Source organism: Myotis nattereri (assembly GCF_964212035.1).
Source record: "Myotis nattereri genome assembly, chromosome: 16".
NCBI lineage: Eukaryota > Metazoa > Chordata > Mammalia > Chiroptera > Vespertilionidae > Myotis > Myotis nattereri.
The window spans coordinates 26,670,390-26,697,618 of record NC_138091.1 but is presented as its reverse complement, the minus strand read 5'-3'; the positions used below and the strand labels follow the sequence as shown (position 1 = coordinate 26,697,618).

Genomic DNA, 27,229 nt, shown 5'->3' with positions numbered 1-27,229 from the left:
GGGGGGGGGGGAAATTGTTTGCTTTTCTTTTGTTTTATTTCTTTTTTTGTTGTTCTTTTTTTGTTTTTATTTTAAATTATGCTGGGGTAGAGATGACAACACACCATAATCTTGCCCTTGATCAGGACACAACTGAAGGTCTTAATACAATCTGGGGACACTGTCAATTTAATAGAACCCACTGTAGCTAATTTAATCAGAAAGGGAATTGATGAAAGGATGTTAGGCAGCTCGTGGAATCACCAGAAGATCCGTCTCGGAAGGAAATGGCCTGGAAGGACACTCACATGACAGTGCCGGGCTGCCCCAGCCGAGCTGCTGCCACTGCCGTCTCTGGGCACCAGCACCAGCGCCTGCTCAGCATGATTTAACAAATGAGTAACGGTGATCTGTAGGGATAGATGTTCCTCTCTCATCGAGCAGGAGACTGAGGCATAACAAGACCGTGGGCTTGGCTCACAGCCCACAGGTAGCAGGTGTTCTGACGACTCCACGTACCCACTGTGCTGCAGCCCCCTGGACATGGGGGCGCTTGTGGAGCTCAAAGGAGACAGTGTGAGGCAGTCAGCACCCCCCTGCACGTTTCCTCCTCTCGGGCACAAAGCTGGACCGCGTGTCCCAGCCCCCACTCTCGTGGAGTGGGCCCTGCACGGCGTTTGCTGCTCCGTGGAAAGCATCTGAAAGCTGGTGTATCTTCTCCACCATCTCATGGTAAGATGCAGAGGACCCAGGGGAGGACTCGTGGCCCTGGGGGAGACAGAGCCGCCATATAGGAAGGGCCCTAACTCCAGATCATCATGAGGGCTGCCCTCCAAAGCTCTGATTGGACGGCGATGGGAGCAAGAGATGCAGCTGAGCCCTAACCGGTTTGGCTCAGTGGATAGAGCGTTGGCCTGTGGACTGAAAGGTCCCAGGTTCGATTCTGGTCAAGGGCATGTACCTTGGTGGCGGGCACATCCCCAGTGGGAGGTGTGCGGGAGGCAGCTGATCTATGTTTCTCTCTCATCGATGTTTCTAACTCTCTATCCATCTCCTTTCCTCTCTGTAAAAAAAAAAATCAATAAAATATATTTTTTAAAATAAAAATTTAAAAAAATAATAAAAAAAGAGATGCAGCTGACCATGGCCAAAGGCTAAGTCAGTAAGACGTAGAGATCAGATGTTAGAGCTGTCAGCCTGCCCTCGCAGGTGAACATGGGGAGGGAACCCCACTGGCGCACACTCAAAACTGCTGGGCTGCAGCTGAGTCTGCCTACCCCCCAGCCCGCCAGGCAGGCAGGGAATGAATGAGGCACAGGTGGCAGCCTTCCAGGTGTGGGAGGGTGGCACACTCCGGGAGGGCATGAAGCTCTGTGCCCCTTCCCCCTGGCCCTATGCAGCTCTTCCATTTATCCTTCATAATAAACCGGTGATAGTAAGTAAAGTGCTTTCCTGGGTGAGCCATTCCAGCAAATTATCAGACCCTCGAAAGGAATCCTGGGAACCCTGGTCTACAGCCAGGGTTAGAAATTACGGGAGCCTGGGACTTGCGATTAGTGTCTGAAGCGGGGGCAAGGCTCTTAACCTTTGGGTCTGCACTATCCCTGGTAGTGTCAGAGCTGAGTTGAATTGATCTGAAGGACACCCAGTGGGTGTCCTGAGTCCTAGGCTTGGTTGGTGTGAGGAAAACCCCCACACATTTGGAGTCAGCATATGAATAGAAGTAGATCAGAGGGGTGTCAGAATCAGGGCTTCTGCAACCAGAAATGAGGAATCTGGTCTCCTCATCTCGTATCTGCCATCGACTTATCCCTCCGATTCTGTCTCTAACTCTCATCTGCTTATCTCTCCTTAGCCTCATCCCGAGCTCTGTAAAGCAAACGATGAGAGGATCTTTGGAGCTCCCTTCCTCCTATAACCTTCTCAAAAGTGCTCTGAGCCAACAGAAACATCAGGCCTCAGCCAGATGGGTGCCCACAGCCAGCGGCTCCGTTTGATTGTGGATGAAACCCCCTCCTCACTCCAGACCATTAGCCTCACCCCATTCCCAACCAGTCATGTGGCAACCAATCCAACCCCACAAATAAATAGCTCGAATCCAGAAAGAAGACCTGGAGTGCAGGGGCTCTGAACACACTCCTTCCCCTTCTGTGGGGTCCACCAGGAGCCTTAGCTACAACCACCCCACCCTCCCCGGCCCCCACCACCCTTCCTCCACCTGGAGGATGGTATGGGCTCCAAGGAGGAGTCAGACATCACCTGAGTTCTTCACAGGAAGGAACTCAAGAACACTGAACCTGTCCCATTCAAGGAAAGAAGCATGAAAAATGATGAAGGGGTCGGGGTACAGAGTGCAGACTGGGAACCTATGGGCTCCAAGTGGGGCCCAGAGACAACCTGGCCTTTCTTGTGCTAAGCATCCCAGGCTTCAGGCAAAGGAGGCTGACCCCCTTAGATCCACATTCTAGCTCTGTCACATTCTAGCTGTGTGGCGATGGGGAAGTTACCCAGCCTCTCTGAACCCTTGACTTCTTCATCTGCAAAAATGGGATTATAATCATTTCTACCTCACAGGGTTGTTGTCAGAATTAGATGAGGAAATGCAAGGGGGCAGCCAAGAACAAGGTGATCAGCATCGAGCTGTGCCCAGCGCAGTGCCTAACATCTTGTACAATTCTAATAAATTGAGAGAGGGAGGAGGGAAGAAATGAGAGAAGGAAGGAAGGAAATAGGTGGTAAGAGGCTCAGACCAGCGCTGTGAATAATTAACCATCTGATCTGTGCCTGCTTCTAGGAGGTGGGGTAGAACCCTACTGATGTCACTGCATGACCTCAGGCAAGTCACTTCACTTCTCAGAGCCTCAGCTTTCTCATCTGTAAAATGGGAAGGGTTAACAGCGGAGGACCCTCCTGAGTGGGCTAGTTCTAACGCTAGAACTATGTGCTAGATAAACAAGTTATTAGTATGGCCTCCAGCACTCTCTTTGGACAAAACATTCATTAGTGTTCTTGTTTTGCAGAAAGTTGGGGGCAGGGGGCGGGGGGAGTCAGTACAAAGAGGGCATTAGGTCTAACTCCGATTGGGCCCTGGGTGGGAACCTCCCGGGCAACACAGAACCACAGCAGAGGCCCTGGCCCACCCCAGCATTTCTGACTTGGTGGATCTGTGGTGGGGGGCGGGCTAGCTCTTTTGTCATGTTCATAGGTGTCTCCTTATATTGAGAACTCCTGGGCTCCCCAATGAAGTGAACGTGAATAAACCAAAGGAGGAGAATAATCTGAGAATCAGCCTGCGGAGTGATGAATCACCCCCTCCCCTGGAGTTCAAGGGCCCGTGAACTACGAGAATGAAACATTTATGAAGCTAGTTTTTAATAGCTTACATTTATCATATGCGAATTACACGTCAAGCACTATGCTAAGCTCATGATAGCCTTTATCTCACTGAACCCTCACGCCAGCCCGATGAGGTGGGGACTGGCATCACCCCATATACAGAGGCAGGAACTGGCAGAGCTCATCGGCCCTCATAATTTATGGTGGAACCAGCGCCCAAGCCCAGCTATGCCTGACTGTGAGGCCACGCTCTGGGCTCCTTCGGGCCACTGACCAGTGCTGGGGAGAGAGGCCTGGCCCCTCACCCTGTCTGGAAATCCTGTTTTGCTTTGGGCAGATCACTGTTCGCTCTGTGCCTGTGTCCTCATCTACGAAATGAGGTCTCTGGGGTTCCAGCTCTGCATTCTTAGACCTACAATCCTGTGACCCACCCCATGCCCCCCCACCCCCCGCTTAAATCCACTGCTCCTTTATGTTTCTTCTCTTTTCAATTTCCTAACCTCAAAATGTATTTGAGACCAGGGTGACTAGCTGGCCGAGAGACCTGCTCTTAAGAGAGGTTATTCCAAGATTTTGGCCTCTACAATTTGAAGCAGGGAATCCTCTTTCTGTGTTTTGGGTTTGTTTGTTTGTTTTTCTTCTATAAAATCCAAGAACTCTGGGGGATTATCGATGGGCAGAATCAGCTTTGGAAATCCTGGTATGACATGACTACATCTCATAAACACACATGCCACCGGCTAGAAACTCGTCCCACAGTCCTAAAAGGCTATAGCTCGTGCTACAGCTGGGATTGGTAATGCCCCAAAAGTTTGCTCTGGAGTGTTAAAAGGTTGTCAGCTAAGGAGGGACACCGCTGCTTATTCTATAGGCCCTCCTGGAGATTCACACTGTATGTCAGCCCCAGTAAAGGTGCTGATAAGTCCTGCAGTAAAAGAAATCTGGGCAGTTTTGTTTCTCCCAGATTTTTCTCAGGCTTCCTTGGCCACAGAACCCTCTTATTGAATACCTAACCTGAATACTTAAAACAAGGTATACTCCTACATCCCATCTTCCTGACCCTCAGATGGGTGCTTCCTTGAAATCTAAAAGACAGGCTGTGAGTTATCCAAGTGCAGAAAGAAGGCTGATGCTGGCTGTCAGCATCCAGGACACACTTTTTCCCGCCTCACAAGGGGGTGTGACGAGCTGGGAGGGCTGCAATGAACAAGGCAGCTAGCAGTGGTGCAGGAAGCACTGTCACCCAACGGCCAGGTGGGCCCAGCTGGGTGACGTGCACCTTGCCATTGTAAGGGTGGTTCTTCACCCTTCTGGCTGGCTGTGGGATCGGAGAATCCATTCATTTGCACATGTGAAAGGACCAAATCAGAGATGCTCAGAGAGACAGAATAATCTAACTGAAACTTTCACATTCTTCCCAAGGCAGGATCAGGTAGGGGACAATCATTGCCACCATTACTTCACCCAGCAAAACTCCATTAAACCCTTACCCTGTGCAGGCTCTGGAGATCATGCATAATGAATTAGATTCAACCACTGCCTTCCAGGGGCTCACAGCTTGTGTGGAGACAGGCGTGCAATTAGCCTACCGGATGCTTGTACCAGGAGTAAGGACAGGAGCTCACAGGAGCCTAGGAAGAGGAGAACTAGATCTGCCTCCTCCCAGTACGAAACACGGAACTTTCTGTGTCCCACAGGCTGTTCTGGGCACTGAGGGGACTGATAAGAAAGACAGAATCCCTGCCCCAAAGATGCCCTTGGCCTCCGAGATGTTTCAGTGCCCACATCCCTCCTCAAACAGAATGAAACATTTCCACCTCTGAGTTCTGGAATTCCCTTCCTTGGTGCTTGTCACACTGCAAAACAATTGTTAGAATGCTTGTTTCCCCACCAGGCCTGCAGGCAGCCCAAGGGCCGGGCCTGGCACTACTGGTGTTTGCATAACAAGTATGTCCCTTGGCAACTGCCTGGAAGACCTCAGATGCTCAACAAAAGCCTTTGAGCTGAAGAAATAGGTGCTAGGGGAAGGGGAGTTTATAAATCATTGTCTATAAGGCCGCTCTGGTGCAGCCCTGGGGGAGGAATGCCATCCAACAGGGTGAGTCTGGGGAGCAGGGAGCGATCAGGAGAGCTCAGAGGAAAAGTAGCTCTGACCTGGACATGGGAAGGTGGGTAGACTGAGAACAAAAGAATACTAGGGGGGAGGAGAGGCAGAAATCCTAAGCATGAACAGTGTGATCGAAACTGAGGGGTCCAGGGGGTAAGCAAGCGTTGAGTGGATTACACATCTGACCCGAGTTTAGGGCATATATCACGAGGAATCAGAAACTGAGCCTGGAAATGCCGTTTGGGGAGGCGACGGGGACCCCTGATTGGGTAGAGCAGAGCAGGAACACACTGGGGCTGAGCTTTGGGCAGGGCCATGTGACCATGGTGAAGAATGGGGATGGGAGGGAGAGCAGCTGGGGAGAGACTGCTTAGAATGAACCATTCTGAGTCAGCCAGCCCAGTCCCCACAGAAACCGCCAGCCCGCAGCTCCACTGCCCAGGCCCCAGAAGAGTCATTCTCCCACGGGCACAGCTCCCTCCCCTTTGACCTATAAATAGCCACATAAAGGTCTTTACATGCGCGCGCGCAGCCCAGCCGCAGACATGCTAGTGCTGAGCTGTCACCCACCGGAACCTGGCTCCGCCAGCCCTTCCTGGTCCCCCCCGCTGTCCCTTGGGAGAAGCCAGCCTGTCCCCTGACATGGGCAGTGGTCAGCAGGAAGTGCTAGACAGCAGCATCTTCCTGAGCTGAATCCTACCCCAGGTCCCCGAGAGATATGCCATGCCATACCAGAGGAGTGAGAGGGGGCATATTTCTGTCTGTGACGGTGCAGGCCTCCCCTTTAAACGCACTCAGGGGCCCTTGGTAAGGCCCACTGCTCACCTGAACCAGGTGAAGAGGAGGCCCCAGAAGGTCTGAGCCCTTGCCCTCCTCTCTGGGGAGGGTTCTGGGAACTTTTGTGACAACTCTGGGTGCTGTCCTGGAACCTGAGGTACCCCGTCCTGTAATGCTGGGGCTCCCTGGAGAAGAAGATCCTAACACCTTGTACAGGGAACAGGCATCATAATAAACATGAGGGACGCCAGGTCCGGCCGACCCTCCTCAGGATCCTGACTTTGCCACTTGCTAGAGCATGACTTTTGAAAAGCCGCTGAACTTCCTTGGGCTCGAATGTCCTCAGCTGCAAGACAGGGATTGCCCCCGCCTGCCGACCCCTGTGGGCGTCGGAAGCAGAGGGCAGTGCACACTGGAGTGTTCTCCACACACAAAAGGCTCAGGAAAAGCTATCCTGCTCCAGCCCCCCCCTGCTGGAAGCCCCGCCTAGCTGGCCTCTAGTTGGGAAGTGGCGGGGCTCTAAGGAACCCAAGGCCTCCCCCAGAAACACAGCCTCCCCTAAAGAGAGGCCTAGGCCCCAATCTCACCCATCAGGGCCTGATTGGAGTCACCCCGATTTAATACCTGCCTCCCTTCTTCATTGAGGATGACCTGAGATCACCTGTGTAACAGGAGAGGCGAAACACCCAGTATTTACTGCTTATTATATGTCAGACCCTGTACTGTGCATCCGTTATCTAACGGAATTAAGTGTCATGATAACTCTATCGTATAAATCACATATACGTAAAAGACATCATAGGTACAGTATATATCATATGATATACATGACGTATTAGATATGTGAGAGAGAGATACATTCTCATTTTAGAGGCAGGGAGAGGATAAAAACTCAGGTCCCTCTACCTCCAAGAATCTTGCTTTTTTCTTGATGCTTTTCTACTCTTTTCCTGGTGCAGGGGAAAGGAGAGTTTCTCTGGGGAGGTGGGAGTAGTGCCATGGTCACGCTCCCTCCACTTCAGCTCTTTCCCCTTCCCGTCTAAAGTTAATGCTGGGACGAGCCACACTCCTGGGATTCCCAGTGCCAGGAGGTGAGCCCTGGGCAGCCTGGTCCATGTGGGCCGGGTACAGAACATCAATCCACAGGCCCTGGGGAGCAGCCCTGGCCTAGACTGTGGGACAAAAGCCCAGAAGCCTGACACCCACATGCATGGCCACAACCCAGGGGACCAGAGGTGCCAACAAGCCTGGTGCCCACCTGGCATGGGGAGCCTGCCAGGGCCTGGCACCAGCAGGGGAAGCTGTTCTTGTGCGGTAGCCAAGGGAACCCGCAGCCTCCCTGGGCCACCGTGTCTGCTGAAGGCCAAGCATTGTCTCCTGGAAGCCACACTTATTTACATCTCAGGACAGCCCTGGAAACGGGGTTTCATCCCAACCCGCAGATTAAACCGGTGGCTCTCGGCCAGGAACAATTCTGCCCTGCTTATTTTGGGGTTGTCAGAGCTGGTGGTGGGGAGTGTTGCAGCAGGGCAGGGGATACCCCTGGCCAGGGATACTGCTAACCACCCTCAATGAGCAGGACAGCCCTCATGTCAATGATGATGAGGCTGAGAAACCCTGAGATAAGGAAACGGACTCTCAAAGGTACTTAGCAAGCTCACCCAGCTGCTGAGTGCTGGGCTCAGCTTCCAGGGTCTGGCTCGCCCATCCAGAGCCAGGGCTCCTCTTTATATCTGAGATGGGGAGACTCATCATGGTAGGGCAAACAAGCCTGCATTCCTTCCGGCAGACAGAGTTGGGAGCACCATGGGCCCTATGACACGCCTGCCTCTGAAGCCTGTGATTGGCCTGAAGCTTCCCAGGACAATGTTGGTCCCACTGGTGGTACCAGAGGTGTCAGAGTTGTAAACAGTGATTTATTTGCATCTGGAATTTTACAAGTGCTTGGTTCCTTCTGTGACCATCCCAGCCCCAGCCCCAGGCACAGCATCTGTCCTTAGGTGCTAATGGCCTGGGAGAACTCCCTACAGTCCAGAGGGAAGAAAGGCTGCCCTCTCACCAGGAGAGCCACCTCGACCAGGTTCCTTGTGCTGTCCTCAGAGACAGACCCTACAGAACAAAGCCTGGCACATACGAAGCACGCCATCAGGGAAAGAGAGACGGGCGACGGGCAGGCAGGTGTGTGAGTGCGGCCGTAGTAGATGGGCAACAGGCAGGCAGGTGCGGCCATGGGTGCCATGAAGGTTCAGAAGCAGAACTCCAGCCCCGAGTCCCCCTGAGTCCTGCGATGACACAGGATGAGGTTCTAATTAAAAGTATGTTGGTGGGTGGGGATGGGTGAAAAGGGTGCCGGGGAATAAGAAGGACAAACTTCTAATTATAAAATAGATAAAGCACAGGGATGTAGTGTACAGCACAGGGAAAAACGTGACTAATAGTGCGGTAACTCTGCACAGTGAGAGATGGCTTAATAGACTTATCCTGGTGATCCCATCCTATCTGCATCCCTTGAAAAATATGAGATTCCCCTAAGGGCAGGGGCTGTGCCTTATCCGTCCTGACCCAAAGTAGGCCCTCGGGCGTGCAAAATGAACGAGTGAATGCATGAACGGCAGGCTGAATTAACTGCGAGCTGTGTAACACGCTTGGCGCTCCACAACTGAGACCTTAGTTGTGGCTGCTGTTTGGTTGTGAGATGCTTTCCCAGCAAACAGACTGAATTCTATTTTCCCAGGAAGGTAGATTTCCATCCATCTAGAGAAATCGTCATGACCCATGTTCTGCGTTAATCCTCTGGGCTCATTAGCATGCCAGAGAATTCAAGGCCCTAAGCAGGTTACATGGAAGAAACGCTGCCTCTGCTGTGGAATATTGGGGAGTGATGCCGGGTCAGAGACAGAGCCACGAGGCCAAGGGCTTCTGGGACGGTCACGCTTGCGTCCACTGGGCACCTCTCCCCTCTGGGAGCCCCACCCCGCTCCACCATTTTGCACCCAGAAATCCCTCCCTCCAGGCTCAAAGCCGGGTAGCTGTTGAATTATCTAGTTATCCAGGGAAATATACAGGCTGAAGACACAGAAGAATGTGAAACTGCCCCAGATGCCCCATAGCCCTCTGCCCCCTCCTAGCAGAAGCTCTTCATGCTGAGAAAGGCAGAATGGGGCAGTGGGCAGTGTATGGAGCCATGAACTTTGAGACCTTGGCCATTGCTTAAGTTCTTGTGCCTCAGTCCTCATATAGAAAATGGGAGAAGTAAAAGGACCTCCCTCATGGGGAGGATATAAGGCATCATTGCAAGATGCTTTCAACACTGCCTGGCACGTAGCAAGTGCTCAGTGAATGTTTTGCCCCCACGTTTATCCACGTAGTTCAATGGAATTGAACGGAATCTACGTGGGAGTTTTCCACTCCTGCCCGCCTCCTCTGCTCCCCCAGAGGAATGCCTAGAGACAGGTGCAAGGCAGCACAATATTGGGCATCTTCTTGAGAAGGCTACAGGGAAGTGAGGCAATAGCGAGGGACATGCTAAATAATCAGGATCCCTACAGCTGACACTTCATGGCCTGCTTTACGCTATGTGGTCAGTTATCACAGCCCCGTTCCACAAACCCTAGGGCCTGTCACCTTGCCCCAGGCCTGCCCAGGCTTAACACCAGTGAGGTCCATGTCTAAAAGTTGAACCTCCCCATCTTAGCATTGTGTGGGATCTGGAAGGAGTCTGCGGTTGCCTTGACTACAGCTAAGTGGAGTCCTATTGACCTTCCCTTCCCCCTCCCACCCACGACCATTCTCTGGAAATTCCTTATTCCTTGTCCGTCTGGGAACTCATCATCCCCCAAAGCCCAACATGGCAATTATTACACCAATCTCTACCCTCTGAAAACTTGTAATTAAAATACAACAATAAGCATTTATCCTTCCTTTATCTAGCTGTCTACAATGGAGATGAATCCCTCTGCCTATACAAGCGAGCTAGCTATCAGAGAATGGTCGGGGTGTGCTACTCTTAGGATATCACACTGTCTTCAAACTGAAATCCCAAAAGTTATCAGTATGAAAAACCTGAGATCAGATGCTTATGTAAAGAAAGTGCTATTCACACCCTAGCCAGTTTGGCTGAGCGGATAGAGCGCTGGCCTGTGGACTGAAGGGTCAAGGGTTCGATTCCAATCAGGGCACGTACCTCAGTTGCAGACTGGACTCAATGTGTCTCTCTCACATTGATGTTTCTCTCTCTGTGTCTCTCCCACTCCCTTCCTCTCTCTCTCTAAAAATCAATAGAAAAAATACCCTCTGGTGAGGATTACCAATAAAAAAGAAAGTGCCAGTCACCCAGTAAACCCCAAACAAATGGACAGTGCTGGCCATATTTTTCTTCCTGACATTTCCTTGAGAAGCTACAAGAACCTCCCCTTCCCCAATAAGACCATTTAAGTGTGTGTTAAGCAACTACAGAATAGTAAATAAAACGTCTGGCCAAAACACACACAAAACAAAACAAAAAGAACTAGCATCTCTAAGAGTGGGACAACCACACAATCTCCTCTTCCTGCTATGATACGATAGGAAACACATGGCTTCATGTATGGAGTCCTCTTGCCAAAAACATTAACCTGGAGCTCATCGAGTTCTTCACCTAACTCCCAGTTTATAAGAAATACAGGGGAGGGAGGAGCAGGTTGAGTGAAACCACAAGGAATCAGACAGTTTCATAGTGTGAAATAATTGGATACGACAACTGGTCTGTTTTCTTCCCAAAGTCAATATTAAAAGAAGTGTGAATAGCTGCATTATTCTTAATTGCTAAAAAGTGGAGACAACTCAAATGTCCATCAACTGATAGAGAGGTAAACAGTGTAGCATATCCATAAAATGGACTAGTGTTGGGTAATAAAAAGAAATTAAAGTACCGACACACGCCGCAATACGGATGGACCTCCAAAGCACTAAGCTACACAAAAGAAGCCTGTCACAAAAGGCCAGAGTGTATGGCTGCTTCTGTATGAAATGTCGAGAATCAGCAACTGTAGAGACAGAAAGTAGATGAGGGATTACCTGGAGTGGAATGGGGGGATGGGGGAAATGAGGGGTGGTGATGTTTGCTAATAGGTACAGAGTTGAGTTTGGGGTGATGACAGTGCTCTAAAATTCACAATACTGTGAATGCACTAAGTCCTAAGTCCACCGAATCTTACACTTTATAAGGCTAAATTGTATGATACAAGAATTGTATCTCCAAGCTATTCTTAAAAACTGTGTGTGCCCCTAGCTGGTTTGGCACAGTGGATAGAGCATCGGCCTGAGGACTAAAGGGTCAAGGGCACATGCCTGGGTTACCGGCTCGATCCACAGAAGAGGGCATGCAGGAGGTAGCCCATCAATGATTCTCCCTCATCACTCCCTTCCTCTCTGAAATCAATAAAAATATTTAAAACAACAACTGTGTGTGTGTATTATGTTGAGGGAGAGCTTTTTGATTAAAGAGACAGAATAACCCAATGCAACACATGAATCTTGATTGTATCCTGAATGGGGGCAACTGAGGAAATTTGGATAAGAATGGAAGTCAAGGTAGCAGCCAGAGTACATGTAAGGTGGGCATTGGGGTGAGGCAGAAGGGCAGCCTCCTCCCCCTACCTCCCCACCCCCACCCCGCCCCATGAGGACTGGCCTGTGCAAGGCAGCATTCAAGAAGAGCAGTAGTCTGGGGAGACAGGGAGATGGTCTCCACTCCTGGAGCAAGTAAGTCAATAAGGTAATGGAGGCAGGTTTCCCACTGCTGGAGAAAGGAGGGACCACTACAGAAGGAGAAAAACCTAGAATGAACCCTGTGGAGTTAGACTGAAACCGGAAGGATCAGTGTAAACTCCAGGTTTACAATGTAGATGTAAACGTATAGGTAACTATCCTAGCTGTGCCCACTGGGTGGGGCCAGGAGCAGGCGCACCCTAGCAGCAGCAATGAGCAAACCTAAAGCCCAGATCTTCTAAACAGCATCTCCTACAAAAAAAGGAACCAGAGCTCACTAGAAAAATGATGAATTACAGGACTGAGGAAGGAAAAGACAAAGATGAATCTGGAACATCTAGCTGGGCCAGATATTTTTAAAGTGCTCAAAAGTTGCAGGGACATGTCAAAAAAGGAACCAGGGTCCACTAGAAGGGATTCCCAAATATGGAAAATGTTGAGTTTTGAAATAAATAATGACATGAACAGAGGATAGCCCACTGGATAAAAAAGAAATCTGAATCGACACTGATATAAATAAATGAAGGAAGGAAGGAATGAATAAATAAATAAAAAGGGAGAGAAGAAATCTCCTTTGCATATCCGAAAGCCAACTAATAAATGTAGATGGGATGATGGAATTAGAAAAATCACCATTTGGCAAGCATCACTGTAATCATTCAAGCAAGAAAAATCAATGGATAATAAAACTAGAGGCCGAAAGAGGGATGAGAAATGGGGTTTTACATCGTCTCAAAGTATCTCCCTAGAAGACAGCATGTTAATCAAGAGATAAAAGGTAGCCCTCTAAGTATGGGGTCAAGCAGATACCATCGATAGGACGCACTGAGAAGAATCCTGCATCAGTTCTGTGAAATTAGCCAAAAATTCACGGTCTGGGTCTGATCAAGAGGGAACACCACACAAACCCAAACTGAGAATCATCCTGCAAAACAACTGTCTTGACTTATAAAAAAATGTCAAGGTGATAAAAGCCAGGGACAAACTGAGAAGCGCTCCACAGTCAAGGACTCCAAGGAGAGAAGACAACTGAGTGGTCCTGGGTGTGGTCCTTTGGCGGGGACGACATCACTGGGACCAGGAGAAAGGATACCCAGGAATTCTTCCCACTAGTTTTGCAACATTTATATGGTTGATGCTGTTCCAAAAGAGAAAAATACATCACCATCTCCTCTGGGAAGACTGCTGGAGCCTATCTTGTGTTGCCTCTGGACCTTGTGCAAACTTCGGTGGTTGAGTGTAATCTGTTTACTGCTCAATCTCTCCGCTTGACTGTGAGCTCGTTGAATTCTTGGACTGGGCCTTGCTCATTTGCATTTCTCTAGGGCCTCACACCAGGGCCAAAACATAGGGAGCACTCAGTAGATGTGCTTCAATGTGTTGAATCAATGTGCTGGGCTTGGCTGGCATATCATCCCTGGACATGCTGACTGTGGGTAAATTCCTCCAGATATTCAGCTGAAATACGCCTCTTTGCAAACTAGAGAACATCTGCCTGCCCTGCAGCAACGAGCTATGTGGCTGGAACAGCATCCTGCTTCCGGGGACGTGGTGCCTGAGATCTCGGGCTCCAAGGAGCAGCATTCTTGTCTTACTGCTTCGGGGAGAGCAATGGCCCCTGTTTGTTTAATCCCAGCCCGTTGTGGCAGCCTTGACTGCACAGAGCTCACTTGTGATTCACGTGAATGTCACATGAGCTCCCAGAGGTTTGCAGCCATAATTCAACATTTGCTAATAGCCACTTAAAATGTCCCTGAAATAGCAGACGGGCCCAGGGGATGGAAGGTGTTCTGCTAAGAAATCATTCCAGGAAAGCAGAAGCTGCCTTGGCCCAAACTTTAGAAGATGCAGCTGCTTCCAGTTCATGGAGATATTTCTCTCTCTACTTGGCTGCCTTCTCATACTCCATGAAGAGAGGAGTGAAATTCTCTCCATCATCATGCTGAAAATGCTAAACCCCTTCCCAATGATTCCTGTCCAGAAAGAGCTCCCTCCCCTGCAGGAGGCAGCCAGTCAATGATTCTCTCTCATCATTAATGTTTCCATCTCTCTCTCTCTCCCTCTCCCTTCCTCTCTGAAATCAATAAAAATATATATTATTAAAAAAAAAAAAAAAACAGAAAGCGCTCCCTCAACTGCTATGCCCAGTGTGGGAGGAGAAAACACAACAGAACACAGTCCAGAGGATTCCAAGAGAGAGCCCCCAGTTCAAAGAGCAGAAAGAAGGAAACAGAAAAACACAGTTACTGGATTCAAAGTCCAAAAGTTTGTGCACAGGTGGAGATGGCAAGAGAGAGAAGGGCAAGAAGAAACTCACGGAGGTTGAGGTCTACGGTGCTACAGAGTTCATAAATTATGTAATTCCCCCAACATCTAATTAAATAACGTACCCGAGGTCACCCAGCCAGTCTAAGACTTTAGGGTCTGAACAGAGCTAGTCTCCCTCCAGAGCCCACCTCACCACCATCGTGCTCTACTGCTACCTACAACTTTGTTAGTCGGAGCACACCTGGACCGAATGTCCAAATTCCAGTCACTGAGTCAAAGGCGGAAGTTCCAGCTCCCAGTGCCAAGCTCTGACAGCATGGTTCCTCAGACACATCTGTTTCTCCTGAAGTTATCGTTTCTGCCACCCAGAGTTGGAATTAAAATGGGGAGGTGAGCAGGGAAGAATCACACGCACATCTGCAAACTGGCATGCGCTGCCTAATGTCAGACCCCTCCCCTCCCCAGCTGGCCACTCGGAGAGCTTTCAGGTGCTGCCCTCTGTCTCCCCGGCCCCACATGGAACCAGGCGAGGCCCAACCACATCCAGGGTTTGCTCTCTAGGATTAGATCAAGCCCCCATTGCTCAGGACAAATTCCTCTGGGAGGCCAGGTCATGGAACAGCCCCCGGAGTTCCTGGCCACCACCACCCACACACTTCCTGCCCGCTCTCTGAATGAATACCTGCTCTTTTTTCCTCCAAGGAATCTCCCCCAGCACTATTCTTATTCCCAGCTTCTGCGACACTGAGCCTCAAGGCTACACGGTGTTGGGACATGGGGTGTTTCTGCAGGCTGGATGTGCTGGCTTACATCTGTTATCAACTCTAATGCCATCGCCCAAATATCTGTTCCAGAAGGAAATGAATCAACGATGCTCAGAGTTGGGAGTAACTTCAGAGGTCATTAAATCCTGCTCTTTACCTGACATTGATCCACGTCTACAGCGCTACCAATAAGCAATTGCATGGCCTCAGTGAGAGCTGGTGACAGGACACAGGTACTCTAAACTCCCAGGGCAGCTCCTTCCAATCAGCAAGTATCCACCTCTCTGAACTCCTGCCCACGCGATGGGGCTAGCTCTGCCCTCTGGCCTCACACGGAGAAAGTGCCATTCCTCTTCCCTATGACTGCCTTCTAAGTGTTTGAAGACAGCAATCATTTTGCCTTGAGTCACCCCCTTCCGTTTTCAGGCTAAACAGTCTCTGTTCTATCCTACGCCCCTCATCACTCATGGTTTCCGTGACATATGAGGAGCATCACCCCTGGTCAACTGTACATTTCTCACTGCCTCCTGCTTTATAGATGGGCCCCAGCCACTGCCAACATCAAAGGCAGGCTCCCCCTCCCTGTGGCTTGAAGCCAGGCTGATGGGCATGCAGGATGAAATGGCAGTGAAGGCCGGAGAGGGGTGGGGGAGCAGGAAAGGGAAGCTTTCAGAGAGAGCAGAACTGGAAATGATGAGAATGCAGGCGTTCATAAAGCTGTGAGCTGGACTGTGAGCAGCTTAGGGTGTGCAGCCACTGGAAGAGTGGGGCTAGCTCGGCTCAGAGGATATGGGCAACTCTGGAAAGGGCTTTCCTTGTGCAAAAAGCTTCGAAGAGGAACAAAGCAGCTGTGCCCATCGCAGTGACTCCCTAATCAGAGAGATGCTCATTTGAATTATGAAAAATCTCCCTTGGAAATAGTTACCGGCCCCAGTTGAGGTCACAGATCTAAAAAGTCCAAGGTTGCCCAGCTAGTGTGGCTCACTGGTTGAGTGTCAACCTATGAACCAGGAGTTCATGGTTCGATTCCCAGTCATGGCACATGCCCAGTCATGGCACATGCCTGGGGTTGCAGTCTCAATCCCCAGTATGGGGCGTGCAGAAAGCTGCTGATGAATGATTCTCTCTCATCATTGATGTTTCCATCACTCCCTCTCCCTTCCTCTCTGAAATCAATAAAAAACTATTTTTAAAAAATGTAAAAGTCCAAGGTTTAAAAGACTTTTGAAGTGGTATTTCTTTCTTTCTAAGCCAGACAGAGGTGCATATGACTAGGTGATTCTCCATATTCCAAACCAATGAGAAGCTAAAACTAATTGCTAACAGGGTTGGATTCCTTGGCAGAGCCAAGATGATTTACCGAGGAAATGACATCGGCAAAAGCCTGGAAGGGAATGAGGCATACAGGACGGGGCAGGAGAAATGGTAAGCAAAGTTGTGGCTTTCGGAAGTCTAGCTCAGCCCAACCCCTTTCAAGAAGCTCTGAGGTGTATACTGCACCACAGATTGTTTGGTCTTGAGGCAAGATGATTGGCCTTGTGTGCTGTTATGTCAGTAAGTCACTGCCCACTGCTTCCCCCAGGCAGCAGGGAGGTGCACAACTTCCTGGGTATCTTAGAAAAGGCACCCCCCACCCCCTACTCGTCAACTAAGGGCAGGCTCCTGTTTTCAGAGCAGATGTGAGAGCCAGGAGCTGTACCCCAGCAGCAGTAAAGGGGATCGGGGCTAACGGCGTCTTCCATAGATGTCCTTGCTAATTTATATATGAACCCCACTCGCAACTGCAGGACTAGGGTGCTGGAAACATTCAGTCAGACCAACGGGGTGCAGCCAGATACATAATGGTCCATGGACAGGATTCTGACAATAGGTTCCTGTGCATCCCTCCTCCCACTACAGCCACTGGTAGTCACTGCTTCCAAATAGATAAATATATATCTAGTTACAAAATAACATCAATTCTCCCCCCACCAACCCACCCCCAAATACAAGTTAAAGTCATAGTGGCAGCAAACAAATGTGCAATCAGGAAATAAATTCTTATTATGTTCTATTGCCTTAGAGTTCTACAGGTTGGCAAGTCCTTAGGAATCGCCTAGTTCAACACTCCCACTTTAGATGAGGAAGCTGAGGCCCATGGAGGCTAATGACCTTGCCCAAGGTTGTGCAACTCGGTCAGCAGAAGACATTAAACCCAGGCAAATACGTCCCTTCTGGGTTTCGTGTTTTATTTCTCCTGAGTATCAATTTCCATGGCCACTGAGGTAATCAACAGAGAATGTACCTGAGTCATGAGACAGTAGGTGCTGGGAGATGGGAAGATGCTTTAGCATCCAAAGGATGACACTTTTCTGGATGGTGTTCCCAAATGAACGGGCTTCTGTCCCAGGTTTTAGATTTATCAAATAATGAACATGTATTTCTGAGTCCTGGAGACATCCACGACCTAGCAACCACTACTCTCGGTCTGTATGAACTGGTTTTAAGTCCACTGCATGGGAGAAATGTGATGTATGGAATTTCAAACTCACAGGGGTGATGTCGGCCATCATTTCAGGTTGTAATAGATCGCGGGTCAAACCGCCCTGCTGTGCAAGTTTGATATTTCAACCCAGTTCCATCAAACATAAACACTCACACACAAAAAGAAGAAGCATGCAGCACACTTCCAGATATCTCTAGACCCAGGCAGTATGTTTTTGTTCAGTCGGAGAGAATGGAATACTTGGTGCTTTGAAATATGAATTGCTCTATGGAGCAACATCCCTGACAGCTACCAATTCAGTCTTTGGGGGACTTTTTTTTAAAATAGGATCTCTTACTATAAAAATCAGTAGCAAACTAGGATTCACGTTACAGAAAATTTTCTCAAACTCATCTCTTCATTAAAGGAAGGACTTTCCGTAGAGAGGAAAAGGGAACCACTGTAGCGAGGCGGAGAGGGACTAGTTCCAATGCAATAAGCCCCCAGGTGGCCTCCTTTCATCTGCAGCCCTGAGTCTAAGAAGTCCCAAGGGCAGAGGCACAGACATACAGACTCACCCCACGAGCGCCAGGCCATTAATTCAGTGGCCTGTACAGCAGCTTCAGCTTTACTTTGCAAATAGATGGCATAGGTCATTAGAACAGTCAGCTCCCAGCCACTGTCCTATCCCTTCATCACATCAGAAAATTCAATACCCACCTGAGAGCTTTACTTGCACAGTGCTTCCAACTAAATTCTGCAATCTAGAAGATTCCCAACCAGAGACTGGCACCATGGCAAACTGCCCACCCAGCTTGGCAGGGGTTATCTCTCCAAGCACACGCAAATGCTCACAAAACTTCGGAGCATCTTGAGGAATATGAGTGATCATCTAATTTGCATTAGATATCAGTTAAGCCATTTTGACATAAAACTAGCTGGGGAGGAGCAGAGTCTACCAGCCGTGGGCAAACTACGGCCCGCAGGCCGGATCCGGCCCGTTTGAAATGAATAAAACTAAAAAAAAAAAAAAAAAAAGACCGCACCCTTTTATGTAATGATGTTTACTTTGAATTTATATTAGTTCACACAAACACTCCATCCATGCTTTTGTTCTGGCCCTCCGGTCCAGTTTAAGAACCCATTGTGGCCCTGGAGTCAAAAAGTTTGCCCACTACTAACCCCTGGTCTACACCCATGTGCAGTGTAGATGGTCATGCAAGGAGAAACTGGGTTGGTTCTCGGCCAGAAGCAAGGTCAGGCCTCAGTAGGGGGCTAATGTGGGGTCAACAAACACATCTCTGGTTTATCCTAGCAAACATTTAACAAACGGTGGGCTCCAGGAAAATGCACAGCTGCATGCCAATAAAGTACATTCAAGATGTTCAGCTGTGAACGCAAAACCCACGGAGGCTGAGCTAAGAGGGGAATACAGTGGGGCCTTGACTTACGAGTTTAATTCGTTCCATGACGGAGCTCGTAACTCACATTACTCGTATGTCAAATCAAAAAGTGAACGAGTGAGACACGTGATACTGGGCTGATGTTGTGGCGTTCACTGTGACGTTCGCTGCGCCAACTAGCGGTGGGGTATCTGAAGCTGGCTCGTAACCTGAATTTTAGCTCGCAACTCAAAGTAAAAAATCAGCCGAGAGACAGCTCGTATCTCGAAAAACTCGTTAGTCGGGACACTTGTAAGTCAAGGCCCCACTGTATCACAAATTATCCCTGGGTGCTTCTGGCCAATAAGATAAAGCATATCCCATAAAAAGGGTAGTGATCAGATCCACATCTTTGGATTTAATTTTACTCTAAATGGACCTTTGAGGAAATCTCTAGACCCATGGACATCACCCAGGGGACCAGTAAGAAGAGAGCAAGCTGACCCTGACTGGGTGTGTACTGTGTCTCAGACATAGCAACAGACATACAGGTGTGACCCCAGACACGGGGACACACACATACACACATTATGTGACCGAATGGCACTACTCCCAAAATGCCAGATTAACACATGCAATTACATTAAGGGCAGTTTTTCTTCCTTTTCTAATTCTTTCTCTCACTTCTCAAGTTTTTCCCAATGTGCATGGATTGTTTCTATAATCAGAAAGTGTATTATTATTAAAATAATAACAATCATGGGACACGTCACCTCAATGCAGGTGGAACCCAGGTCCCTCTACTGAAAAGGGAGGCTGAAAAATGGCCACTAATCAGCTACGGAGTCACCTTACATTTTAAAACTTCAAGCCCACTTACACTCTAAAGACACGTTTCGAGAGCTCCCCGTGTGCTAAGCAGTTCTAAATCCTACGAATAAAAAGTTAGTCAAGCCATCATGTTTTACAGGGAGGAGAGACAGAAATAGGCAATGTATAAAAATTATCAGTGGTTAAAGAATTCAAGTATGAAATTGAATTATCTCTAAAGTCCCTTTTAGCCTCAACACTTCATGAGTCTAATGCAAGGAAAAGCAAAACGACTGCTCTCACTGAGGAAGAAGCCAAAATGCCGTTCGGAAGAGAAAGATGAGATTAACATAGATTATGGTCGTAGGGCGAAGGACTGGCCATGGTCTCCTAGAGAAGGCTACTAGAGCTGGATTTTAAAAGATGAGACAGATTTAAATAGATAGACATGGAGAGAGAGGTCCGAACGGTAAGTAAAAAAGGCCTATGAGGAAAGAATGCTGGGTCAGTTCAGGAAAGAAAAAGGAAGGATTTAACTAACAAAACTTTACTGGGTATTTACATCCCTGTATTTGGCATGATGGTTGCAGACCATGTGTTCAACGAGACAAGACTCCTGCTCTCCGCCAGTCCTCCATCTGGAGGTGATGGGAAACGGGCAATGAGCCCTCCGATGGCAAGGATCCAGTCTGTGTTTATCACACTACAGACTGCCTGCTCTACTTGATTGACGAGGGATGGATGTGCGTGCGCTCACGTGACAGACACGCTGTGAGAAATGCCGTGTGCCTGGCCCACAGGTCACCGGACGCCTATCTGGAGGTAAGCACAAGGTTCCTGGGTTGAGTTTAGGAGCACCAGCTGGGATGTGGAAGCCAAGATGGTGGGTAAGGAGAGGACATGTAGGCAGCAGAACTGATACGAAGGAAAAGTACGGGGAAGAGGGAAAGTTTAACATATCATGAAAATTACAAGCCCCACAAACAGAAGTTGCCTGTGCTCTGAAGCTGTTGGTGAGTCACAGTGTGGACGAGTGGGAAGAGCGCTGGATTGGAGTCAAGAGAGCCCGTGTCAAGTGCAGACTCGGGCAGTACTCCTGCCGGTCACCAAGCAACCCAGCAGCTGGCGTCTGCCACGCACTAGAACTTGACACACCTTGCCTCACTGGGCCAGTGCCACAACTCTAAGTGGTAGTGTTATCGCTCCTGTTTCAGAGTGGGGAAAGCGAGGTTAAGGAACTTGCCCAAGATTGCACAGTGAATGGAGGGCACAACTGTAAGTGCAACTCAGACCTCACCCCGAAGCCTACATTTTTCACACACCAGCTCCTCGTGTATTTAGAAGTAATTTCAGGTTACTATGGCCTCACCAGCCCTGAGCAAGAATACCCAACCCGTGCGCCTCCCAAACCTTACCCTCCATGTCTCTATGAGCAATGGGATGTGGATAAAAAATATCCCTAGAAGTGCCTCTAACAAGATCTCAGTGGAGAGATCTTCCTTTCAGTAAGAAAATAAATGCTTCTCCTAAGAAATCTCAATTTTAAAGTACAAATACCCACGACTATGGAAAGCAGGTTAACCATGCGAACTGAAGGGTCATTGGCATTCCTGAATGTGACAGCAGAGAAGCAACATGGAGCAGCCCCGTGACAGTCACAAGCAGTGGGGATGCCACCTGTCAGCAGTGGTTAACTACTGAACCCACAGTGACCTCCACTCTAAGAAACCCATCTCGGTAAGACTGGGCTTTACCACGGGCTCCGAAAGAAAAGCATCCGCCGCCTCCCCCTTCCTGGCTTATCCTTACAGCGTTACTCATCCCCTGGCTCCTATGGTGGGCCGCAAACAGGGCAGGTGGGTTGGACAATAACCTCTTAGTAATGTTGATAATAAGCTGCCTTACATCTGCATAGCTGGCACCATGTACAAAAGAATGTTCTCGCATATTGTCTCATATGGTTCATCCTCCCAACAGCCCTGTGAGTCAGAAAATCATGTGCTACTATCATATGTTATAGGGCCTAGAGAAGGTACAAATTACCACCCAGGAAATAAGCTAGAAAAGGATGGAGGTGGGATTCCAACCTATGTCTTCCTACTTCTAATCTTAACCTCAGATCAGCCAGCATCACGGCTGGAGAATCCCCACCACTACCACCAATCCAGCCCTCTCCTCCCTACTCCCCTTCCTCCCGCTCTAGGTCAGTGGGGGAATCGCCACTGTATAGACACCGAGGAACCAAAGCCCTCTTCTGCTTTCCCAGGAAGGAAAAGCATGTGCTACCTGCAGTCAGACTGCCCCAGGTGAGGGCGAAGAGTGCACTTGCATGAACTGGAGCACACGTGTTTACATGGCCGCTGGAATGCCACACCTGGCTTTTAACCTCCACAAACAGCCTTTCACTCACCTAGAAGCATGGCTCGTTCACTAATTAGAGAGTATTACGCGCTTCACTGCACACCAGCTAAGAACTTAAAATAAGGAAGCTTATGTGAAAGCATTAGCCCTGGAGATGGCACTAGGGATGCTTTATAGAAAAAGAAAAACAGAAAACATAACCCACCTGTGACACCACCACGTTCATACTTAACTTTTCTAATATGTCAGCCACAGCACTTAGAGATAGAAGCCACTCAGTATGGGACAGCCCCCGGCAGGGCCTAGTGAAGGAGTCGCATGGAGAGGGATGTGCAGCAAAGAGAATGAAAGACAGAGAGCCCAGTGAACCCACTTCTCCCACCACCACCTGCAAGGCCTCTGCTCCCTTCTGCTGTGGGAGCCCAAGAAGAAGCACACCTGTCCTCCAGGCCAAAGGACAGGGAGACAAGGGGGAAGGGAAGGTCTTGGAACAAGCTTGGCATCATGTTCTCCCTTGTAGAGGCTCAACATGGCTGCTCACTGTGATCAATGGGTGGAAAAGGCCAGCCTAACATGTGGGGTGGGGTCTCCTCCAAGTTTCCTGGGGTGCCTGCCCTTTTTGACCCTCCCTGAATAACTTGAAGATCCATCCCTGAAGCTCATCTCCTTTTCAGTCCTGGGGGAGCCCATACATCGAGGGGCAGTCCAAGGAGGGACCCTCAACCAGGTCAGTCTTGAACTTGGGAGGATGACATTCCACTTACTGAGTAATAAACCGTATCCACAGGCAACTTAACTATTTGAAACACGCCCTGGGGCGGTCGAAGGCTCAGGTAAGGCTTTACAAGTTGATCTTTAGCCTCTTGGGACCCCAGCAACTCAAATGATGTGCCAAGTGCAAAACAGCAAGCAGCCCGAGGTCAAAGAACCTTTACTTCAAATTGGAACTTGGTCATAAATGGAGAGGAAGCCACTAGTTGATCATGTGGCTATGAGAATGCTTGCGAACTCTGTCCAGGGTCTGACTGCAGTTTCTCTCTGTGCCGCCCTCTCTCAGCCGTCTGTGTTCCATGTGGATTCAGGCAGACAGCGGACCAGCTGAGTGCATTCTGAGCTGCATGGTGCACTAGTGGAGCTGAGCATTGCCACGGCACTAGAAAGCATGGGGTGGAATACAGGGATGGTTGTAGCCCCCAAGAACGAGGCATTTCCCCCATCTCTCCCCAAGCCACCTAAGACATCATTTGTGCATGACATGTTTTAGGATCCTGTTTGCTCTCTTTAGAAGGGCTTTCAGTACTGCTGGTCCCTGCTCCCAGCTCAGATTCACTTCCTCTTTAGCATACACTATTACAGATTTTGCTGTGCTTTCCCCCCGCCTCGAGGTTTAAAGTGGATCATACAAAACAGCTCCCCCAGGAAACAGGCTGTGAGAGGCAGTGCCCCCTGGCATTCTGAGCTTTTTCAGAATCAGAGACAGCCAACAGCAAGCATCGAGGCTGCAGGCAGAGACTCATGGTAGCATTAAAAAAAAAAAAAACTCAGAGCAAGAGGCTGGTAGGCAGTGGATCTGAGAGCAGGTGGAGAAGGATGCACCATAGGAGAGGTAGGGTACGTCTTAATCAGGCAGAGGGCCCCAGACAAGTGCTGATGACAGAGTCCAGTCCCGCTGCAACCGCTGCACCTGCCATCCCAAACTTACAATCACAATATGACTCACGGCTCTGAGACTCCAAAGCTCTCAGTTCTCCCTCAGGCAGCAATGGGAGAAGCAGCCACACTGGGCTTCTGGAGGGTCCCACATACCCGGATGCCCCAGACTTGCCTGGAAGAAAGGAGTTGTCTGCAGCTGCAGTTCCGACCGGCTATGCCAAGTTATGCCTAGCAGCCCACTAAGTAGGCAAACGGAGAACCCTGGCTGCAGCAGCTCTCCTCCCTCTCGGCCCCTCCAGGAAGCCCCATCCTGAATTTCAGCCCCGTCCCCTCAGCTTCTCCTCTTTACTCAGCTCCACACTCCTCCTCCAGGCTTCCCAGTCCCACAGCTGCTCCCCGCTCCCCACACCACTCCTCTGACATTCGCATTGTTAAGCAATTGTACAGACAGCAAACCGAGTCTTTCGGTTTCAAGCTGAAGCCCCCAGACAAGCCAGCCTGGGCCACTTCACCCTCCCAGGCACGTCTCTGACCACCCCACCCACGGGCCTCCTCTTTGGCCCAAGTGTCCGGGACATCTCTTTGCTTCCGACCTGCCATCGGACCCATGGAGACCTGGTGTCCCCGGCCTCTCCTCTCCCCACTCGGAGCTCTGAATCCACACGAGAAAAGGAAGCAAAGAGACTTCCACACCTTTGCTAGCAGCACCTGCTCCAGCAAGCTCCCAAAGCCGCTGGAACCATCCAGGCTGCCTGGGGCCCCACACCCCCTTCTCTGGCGGTTTTAGCTTCAGCCCAGCCCACAGGATGCAGTGCCTGATGGCACTTCCGAGCAGAAAGAGAGGAAAAAAAATGCCACCTCGTCAATGACAAGCTGTTCCAATCAGGCAGCTCAGACACCAAATGCCCTGGACAACAGACAAATCAGGCCTCCTCCCTCTGGTTGGGAGGAGGCCCACTCAGCACATGGGGAGACGTGAACCCCCACGGCAAGCTCCCTCCTCACCCCCCACATCTGACCAGACAACAGTGCTCCCTCCCAGCAGGCAGACTTCTCCCATCAGTTCCAACAACTCTGGCCAACTACCCTCTCCCCTGCTCCAAAGCACAGGGAGACCCCGGACCAAGCAGGAGACCACTGGCGTGGCTCTTCCCAACAGGACCGAGCACAAGAGTAAGCTGAAAACCAAGTACTCACCGTGGTGAAGTCTTGGTGGCCACACTCCTGCCCTTTGAACTTGCAGTAGAGCATCATATCCTTCAGGTCGTGGCCCACGCGATGCAGGAACTCCAGCATGCTGAACTGCTTGGGTCGGTAGTGTTTGAAGTTGGCCTTCTGCCGCAGGGCCTCCAGCACAGCGGGGTCGGCCAGGTGGGGGTCCGGGATCTGCAGGTTCACGTCGAGCAGGGCCAGCAGCTCGCCGGCATGGTACAGGTCATTGGTGGTGAGCCTGGAGAAGCGGAAGCCGTTGAGGTTGCAAAGGGTCACAGCTGGGAAGACCAGACTCTGGGCCACCACCTCGTCCACCTTGGTGACGTGCTGGTAGGAGAAGTAGTAGGACACCCGCTCGGAGCTCTCCACCAGCAGCAGGCCCAGGGAGCACACGAAGGCCACGGCCCAGAGCACACGCCGGATGGTCAGCGGCCCGTACACGAAGATGTGGCGGATGCCGTGGAGGGTGGAGGTGTTGGCAAAGATCTGGAGGCTAGAGGGCTGCAGGCTGCCCTCGCTGGGGCTCTCCTTGAGGTCCATGGGGACCCTGTGCAGTTCCGCCACTGGCTTCAGGTTGATCAAATTTCAGAGAGTTCCCAGTCCTCCAGCTCAGCTTAAAGCTTGCCGTTCAAGGGAGAGAACCCCAGACGAGCATCAGGCCAGGTGCGGTGAGTTTATCCTGAGAGCCCAGCCGCCAGCTGACGGGGGTGAGTGTTTATATAAAACCCATTCAAACTCTAGCTCCTGATTTTTTCCAGGCGATAAGGAGGGCTGGTTTTATTTAGGGAGACACCAAGGTGATGTGGAAGAGATGTGGGTGGGAAGGGAGAGCTTAGCCAATGGAAATACAGTCCTCCCCCCTACACACGCCACTAGAGACAAGATTAAAAGCGAGAGCGAGGGAGAAAATGCTTAAAACAAGTCGCTGAGCAGCTCGGAGCCTGTTAACCAGTGCATGATGCCCCGTGTTAACCATCCCGGAGATGTCAGGGCGGCCACGCTGATGCACTGCGGGCGGGCGCAGCGGCCGAGCCTCCCAGCCGCTGTCGCCACCGCCGCCGCCGCCGCCGCCGCCGCTCGGTCCTCTCCCCCGCGCTGTTCTGGACTCCGGATTCCGTTTCTCGCCGCCGGTCTCCGTCCCTCCTCTTCTCCTCCTCCAGGCCCCCTTTGGGGGGCAAAATTCCAAATGCCGGCGGCCGCGGCTCGGAGCGGAGGCAGTGCGCGGCCGCGGGGAGGCGAGGACCAAGGCTGGAAGCAGGGGGCTCGCTCGCTCGGGGACTCGCCTCTCCCCGCCTCCCGGAAGAAAAGCAAGACCCTGAGCGCACGGAGCGAGCTGGCCTCCCTCACCCCTCCTCCTCCAAGCTGCTGGGGGGAGGGGCAGCGGGGAGGGCGGGGGCGAGGCCTGGTGGGGGCTGGGGGCTGGGGGCCCGGCGAAAGTTTCTTCGTAGCCTCTTTTAAAGGTTGCTAATGGGGGCTTCTCCCCGAAGGTGGAAAGCCAGCCCTGGAGTGAGGACGTGACACCCCGCCCCCGCCGGTGGCAGAAAGGCACTTGATAAACTCCCTTGAGCCAGGTACGCGGGTGGAGGCAGCATTCCTTTGCACCACGGTGTGTTGTTCCCAGGTCAGTCTCAGCCTGGGGTTTCCGGAGGGGAGATGCTGCAAACGGGGGAGGAAAGGGCAATCTAAAAACCACAGTTCCTCTGCTAAAGGCTGGAGGGTACATTCCCGGGAGCCCGAGCCCCGCCTGCAACAGAAAAGCCAGGCGCCCCTTGCAGCCCCCAGAGAAAGCAACAAGTAGCCTGCCCCCCTCCCCGGGCAGAGCCTGCAGGAAATTGTAGCTGGGGGGAGGGAGGGTGAAGAAAGACAGCTGGGGTTCTAGGAGGGCTGGCTGCATTCCCTTTGGGGTGTGTGTGTGTGTGTGTGTGTGTGTGTGTGTGTGTGTGTTCTGTCCCAGTATATGCCAGATGGAAGCACAGCTGGATCTATAGGTGGGAGCAAATGACTGGGCTTGCAGCCACCTACCTCTTTTTTCCTGAAAATCCACTGGAAGTCCGCCCCTGCTAGCAGGTGGGTGTGGCTTGCCTGGGCCTGGGATCAAATGACTGGGACCTATAGAATCAATGATGTTAAATCTTCATCAGGAGTTAAGGAACAGAAAGTCACAGTGGCCAGCCCAATGCATCCTGCCAAGCTGGGCAAAGCCACCTGGAAGAGCCTTGCTGAGCCAACCTCGTGTCCCCAGGGCATGCCAAGCTTAAGTAACGCTCCTTGGGACCCGGTGGTGAAGAAGGCAGCTTAGGGAATGACCCTCCTAGTAGGTATCTACCCTGAAATCTCTCTCCATTCCACCAGAGCCTCTTGCTAAACC

General features: G+C 50.7%; 1 protein-coding gene across 1 annotated transcript in view; it reads right to left on the bottom strand.

The window, feature by feature from the left end:
* ASIC2 (acid sensing ion channel subunit 2) overlaps window positions 1-25,665 on the bottom strand; it is a gene marked incomplete at its 5' end in the record, with an annotated part of 817,018 nt that extends 791,353 nt beyond the window's left edge. Inside the window, one exon of the mRNA XM_081110185.1 lies at window positions 24,847-25,665. Within this exon, the coding sequence (XP_080966311.1) occupies window positions 24,847-25,401 (555 nt within the window). The remainder of the gene's footprint in view (window positions 1-24,846) is intronic.
* Between the last annotated feature and the right edge of the window lie 1,564 nt (window positions 25,666-27,229).